Source organism: Engraulis encrasicolus, chromosome 5 (genome assembly GCF_034702125.1).
Source record: "Engraulis encrasicolus isolate BLACKSEA-1 chromosome 5, IST_EnEncr_1.0, whole genome shotgun sequence".
NCBI lineage: Eukaryota > Metazoa > Chordata > Actinopteri > Clupeiformes > Engraulidae > Engraulis > Engraulis encrasicolus.
In genome coordinates this window covers 34,656,500-34,661,499 of record NC_085861.1, presented here as the reverse complement: position 1 = coordinate 34,661,499, position 5,000 = coordinate 34,656,500, and the positions used below count along the sequence as shown (strand labels likewise).

General features: G+C 43.4%; 1 protein-coding gene across 2 annotated transcripts in view; it reads right to left on the bottom strand.

The window, feature by feature from the left end:
* myh14 (myosin, heavy chain 14, non-muscle) overlaps window positions 1–5,000 on the bottom strand; it is a 79,273-nt gene that overhangs the window by 52,396 nt on the left and 21,877 nt on the right. For both annotated transcript variants that reach the window (XM_063199199.1, XM_063199200.1), the window contains exon 3: window positions 1,706–1,912. In XM_063199199.1, the coding sequence (XP_063055269.1) occupies window positions 1,706–1,912 (207 nt within the window). The remainder of the gene's footprint in view (window positions 1–1,705; window positions 1,913–5,000) is intronic.

Here is a 5,000-nt window from a genome sequence, read left to right as displayed (position 1 = left end):
ACCTTAGCACAGAGCCGATGTAGCCTAAAGGCTCAGTTATGCTTCCTACTTGTACCACAGAGTGAGCTTGACGCAGCCATGATGCAGTTAATTCTTGTTTATGCCCTGTTTTGAAGCACGGTCTGCGCGATGTCATTCCACGCTGAAACTGCCTTCAATACAAAGAGTAAACTAGACGTGTCGGTTGTTTTTTAGCATCACAGACTCGACGAGAATGAAAATGAAACATTAAATCTTTATATCACGTGCATGTTTGATCGCACTGGCAGCCACAGTAGTAGTTTGGAACAAAGAAGTGGCTCATTTGTCGAGGACGAAGCGGAATGTTTCCTCGACCTCGGAACCACTGTTCAACTGTCCAAATAACTTCAGCGTCGTAACTTGCAAGCGCATGTGTTGTCTTCGGTTCGTGTAAATAAATCAAACAACAAAGCACGGGCAACTTATTTAATGAAGAGCTCACAGTCCGTAGACCGACGAAGGTTAGAACAAGGAAGTAGCGCTTGTTCTCGACTCGAGGACAGAGCAGGCTGGTCGAGAGGACCAATCAGAGACCTATTTTCGCCCTTTCACGCCGTCGCTCCTGCGTCGAGACACAATTTTGGGGAGGTGCCCCAGAGTACCTGCGTGATGGGGGGGGGCTTCACTACGTTAACTGCGCGGCTCACTGCATCATGATGCAGTGACGCTGATCTCGAGGCATAAACCACCCTTTACTGTCGCCAAAAGTGTAATGGCTATGTCTTAATCTGTTACTTAAGGCTCTCAGTAATGTCATAGCAATGTTGTTATGATGTAGTCAAGTATTTTTAGCAAATAATGAATAGGCCCGCTGGCGACCCCATCTGCAGTAAGAGGCTACAGACGTATTTAATTGCTTTGAGCTATTTGGGTGACAGAGATATTAAACACTTATTTCATTGCACTGGGCTATCTTGTTGATGCAGACCATCCACACACAACACCTCCTCGTGAATCCAACTATTCACTTATTCTCTCTCTCTCACACACACACACACACACACACACACACACACACACACACACACACACACACACACACACACACACACACACACACACACACACACACACACACACATACACACACACACACCGTATAAACACACACACTTGTCTTGGGGTTAATTATGAATGTTTCCATTTGTTGGGAAGGCATCAGGGTGTAAGGTAGGCATCCCTACCGCTGTCTTACACACACACAGACAAACACACACACACACACACACACACACACACACACACACACACAGGAGGCATCAGGAGGTGAACTAGGGCTCAAAGGGCAGGCCTCACCCACACATATAGACACACACACACACACACACACACACACACACACACACACACACACACACACACACACACACACACACACACACACACACACACACACACACACACGGATAGGGCCGGAGTCCTGAGGAGTATCTCTCTGTGAGGTTGTGCAGAACAGAGGCTTCGTTGAGGTATGTGAGGTCTGCCATGTCTTACACACAGACACACAGACACACACACATATACAGACACGCACACACTACAGTCTCTTTCTACCCTCCCCCACACACACACACAGACACACACAGACACACACACACACACACACACACACACACACACACACACACAAACACACACACACACACACACACACACACACACACCGACTAAGAGAAGGACTTACGTATATGAGTCCCGAGTAGTATCTCTCTGTGAGGTTGTGCAGGACGGAGGCTTCGTTGAGACAGGTGAGGTCGGCCATGTCCTCCACCTTGCTGAAGCGCGGAGGGTTCATACGCTGCACCTCCTCTCGAGACAGCACCAGCTTACGTTGACTGTCCGTCAACTCCACCTCTACCGAGTCTCCGCGCTCCTCGCGGATACTCGCCGACTAGAGGAGAGGAGAGGAGAGCAGAGGAGAGGAGAAGGGGAGGGAAGAGGAGCAGAGGTGAGGGCAATAGTTAGAATACTGATACTGCATAATGTGCATATACATCGACAGCAACAGCTTATGCCCACTGTCAGTCAACACCATCTCCAGTGGGTTGCCAAGAGGAGAGGAGAGGAGGAGGAGGAGAGGACGAGAGGAGGAGAAAAGAGCAGAGAACAATAGTTGGGCTATTGAAATAAAATACATAAGCAGCACCAGCTTACGCCCACTGTCAGTCAACTCCACCTCCAGTGTGAGGAGAGGAAGAAAGGAGAAGAGGAGAGGAAGAAGAGTAGGGGACAGAGTGAGATACAGTATACAGAAATACATTTAATGTGCTTCACAAGAAATAGAAGAACAAGAACTAGAAAAAAAATTAAAAACATGAAAGCAGGAATAAAGAAAAAAATTGAAATAAAGAAAGAAAACATCAAACAATTAGAGTAATGGTGTCGGCATGCTTGCTGTAGGATACGCGAGCGCGTGCATGATTCGTTCATGAACGTTAACATAGGGGTGGGCAATATGACGATATTATATCGTGAATCGCGATATTGAGTAAAATATCGTCTCGAATCTGCCAAAGTGGAGAAATCGTATAGATCGTCTTGCAGTGAAGATGTTTATTATCAGTATCAGAGTGACATTTTCTCACTTGTGTTGTTGTCTTCACTTTATTCTTTACATTATTGTATTCCACTTGTACACTTTATGAGAGCATCATCAGTGTGTTAACATTTTATTGACTGCAAATTACAAATTGCAAGTATATGAAAGTTGTTTTTTGTTGTTTTTATTTTTTGGATGGAAGATCGTGATAAAAAATCGATATCGTGATTTCATGTTAAAAAATCGTGATACAACATTTTTGCCATATCGCCCACCCCTACGTTAACATGCGTACGGCATATGCGTGCATCAGGTGTGATATCTTCAAACTCGCTGGGGGCGATCGTAAGAAAGATTGCAGTTCCACGCGTGCGCTTCTGGTGAAGACGACAATGCCAGCAACTTTTAAGAGCATCTTATTGAGTTTGTCTGAAATTACAAACATTTGCGATCATGCTTCCTTATAGCACGTTGAAAAAGGAGCGTGCAAATATAGGAGCAGTAGCAGTATTGTTTCCATGCCCAGGGAGCCCCTCTTTTTGTTTTCTGTTTTCCTTGCCGTCTGTGTTCTCAATTTCCGCATCGCAATGTTGCGTGCTCTCTGCCCCCTGAATGATATCGCCAGTATTTTGTGTCTTGGTCAACTGCTTTTAAAGCAAGCATGTGCAGTCGGTTGCTCGCGGTGACGTGCGTAATTTGTGGCTCGCAGCAAGCGTGCAGAGATCTATAGAGTCAAAGAAAGTTAAAATATTAAAATCAAAAGTTAATCATTTTGAATTGCTAAGGGAAAGCATCTGAGAACAGCTTTGTCTTGAGTCTCGTTTTAAAAATGGATCCCATCCCATTTAATGATTTAAACTAGGGCTGGGCAACGTTAATGCGTTGACGGTGCGTTAACTATTGAGGTCAATATTGCCCCACAATTTTGTTAACGCTATAACGCAGCGGGTTTTTTTTCGTGTTGTTTTTTTTGCCTTTTATGACCGTCGTTCATGGCTTTTATTTTGAAAGCGTCAGCACGCTTCTGTTGCTGCTTCCAGTGACCGCTGACAGAAGAATGTCTAGAACAGTAGGCAAAACAAAACAGGCATAGCCTACAGAAGGACGTAAACTTCTGAATGGACATTTTCGGTACACAGCTCTACAGTCCTCCTTGCGCAACTCTCGAGCAGCTCGCAAGGTTAGTCTATTGTACGGTCAGCATGAAAAGGTAGTCTACTGTTATGCTGGCCGTCTATCAGCTGTCAATACTTAAGCCCTGATCAAAAAGCAGACTGCGAGATATTACATTCCTCACGCAACGTTTTGGTTTCTACATGGCGCTGCGCGTGCATAGTAGGCTGCATCAACATGGTAGGCTATGATTTCGCGACATCGGCAATCTCGTCTGCATTTAAGATAGTGTTAGTCATGTCAACGTTATTGTTTTGAAAGATGTAATTGCTGTCAATGGCAACAGACAGTCAATTATTTTCTAGTCACTGAAACACCTTAAATAATAGCGACAGATAAGAGAGAAGGTGGGAGTCTTTGACAGTGAGAGAAGGTGGGACATATCTCACAGACACACTCCTGCCTGTTGCCTGTTTTTTAAAGTGACAAATTTTGTTCTTCTTGTAGGCCCGTGTAGACCATCCTAATTTAAGTTTCTAATATAGGCCTATCCGTTTCAGTAGCCTAAAATCTTAAATACCCCTAGTGTAATATTGTATGCAATCATTTGTTTCATTAAGGCCTACATTGGATAGACATATAGCCTACTATATAATTTAGACTGATAGATTGGCAAATAGCCTACATTTTCATTGTGGAACATTATATTAGGCCTACATAGGTTATCTACACAGTATATATGCAAATTATTATTAATTATTTTATTTTATTAATTTTTAAAATATTTTTATTTAATTTATTATCTATTTTATTTATTATTATTATTTGTGGGTTTCGCACGCTATGCGATTAATCGCGATTAGTCACAGAAAGTCATTGAGTTAATGCTATTAAAGATTAACTTGTTTGCCCACCCCTAATTTAAACACAAGAAGTGAAGTCTTAAAGTCAATTCTGAAGGTCACTGGGAGCCAATACTGTGATCTCAGAATTGGAGTAATGTGGTCAATCTTTTTTGTTCTCATAAGAACACGTACTGCTGCATGCACAAACATTCACACACACGTGCCACCATGAATCTAGGCATATTAAATAAAGCTAAAGGCATAATAAGTGTGTGTGGCTGTGAGAGGTTCTTAAACTTCATCTGTTTCCTGTTTGACTTCTGCCTCTGTGTGTGTGTGTGTGTGTGTGTGTGTGTGTGTGTGTGTGTGTGTGTGTGTGTGTGTGTGTGTGTGTGTGTGTGTGTGTGTGTTTGTGTTTGTGTGTGTGTGTGTGTTTGTGTTTGCAGATCAATGGGTGTGTGGGTGTGTACATCAGTCGTGTC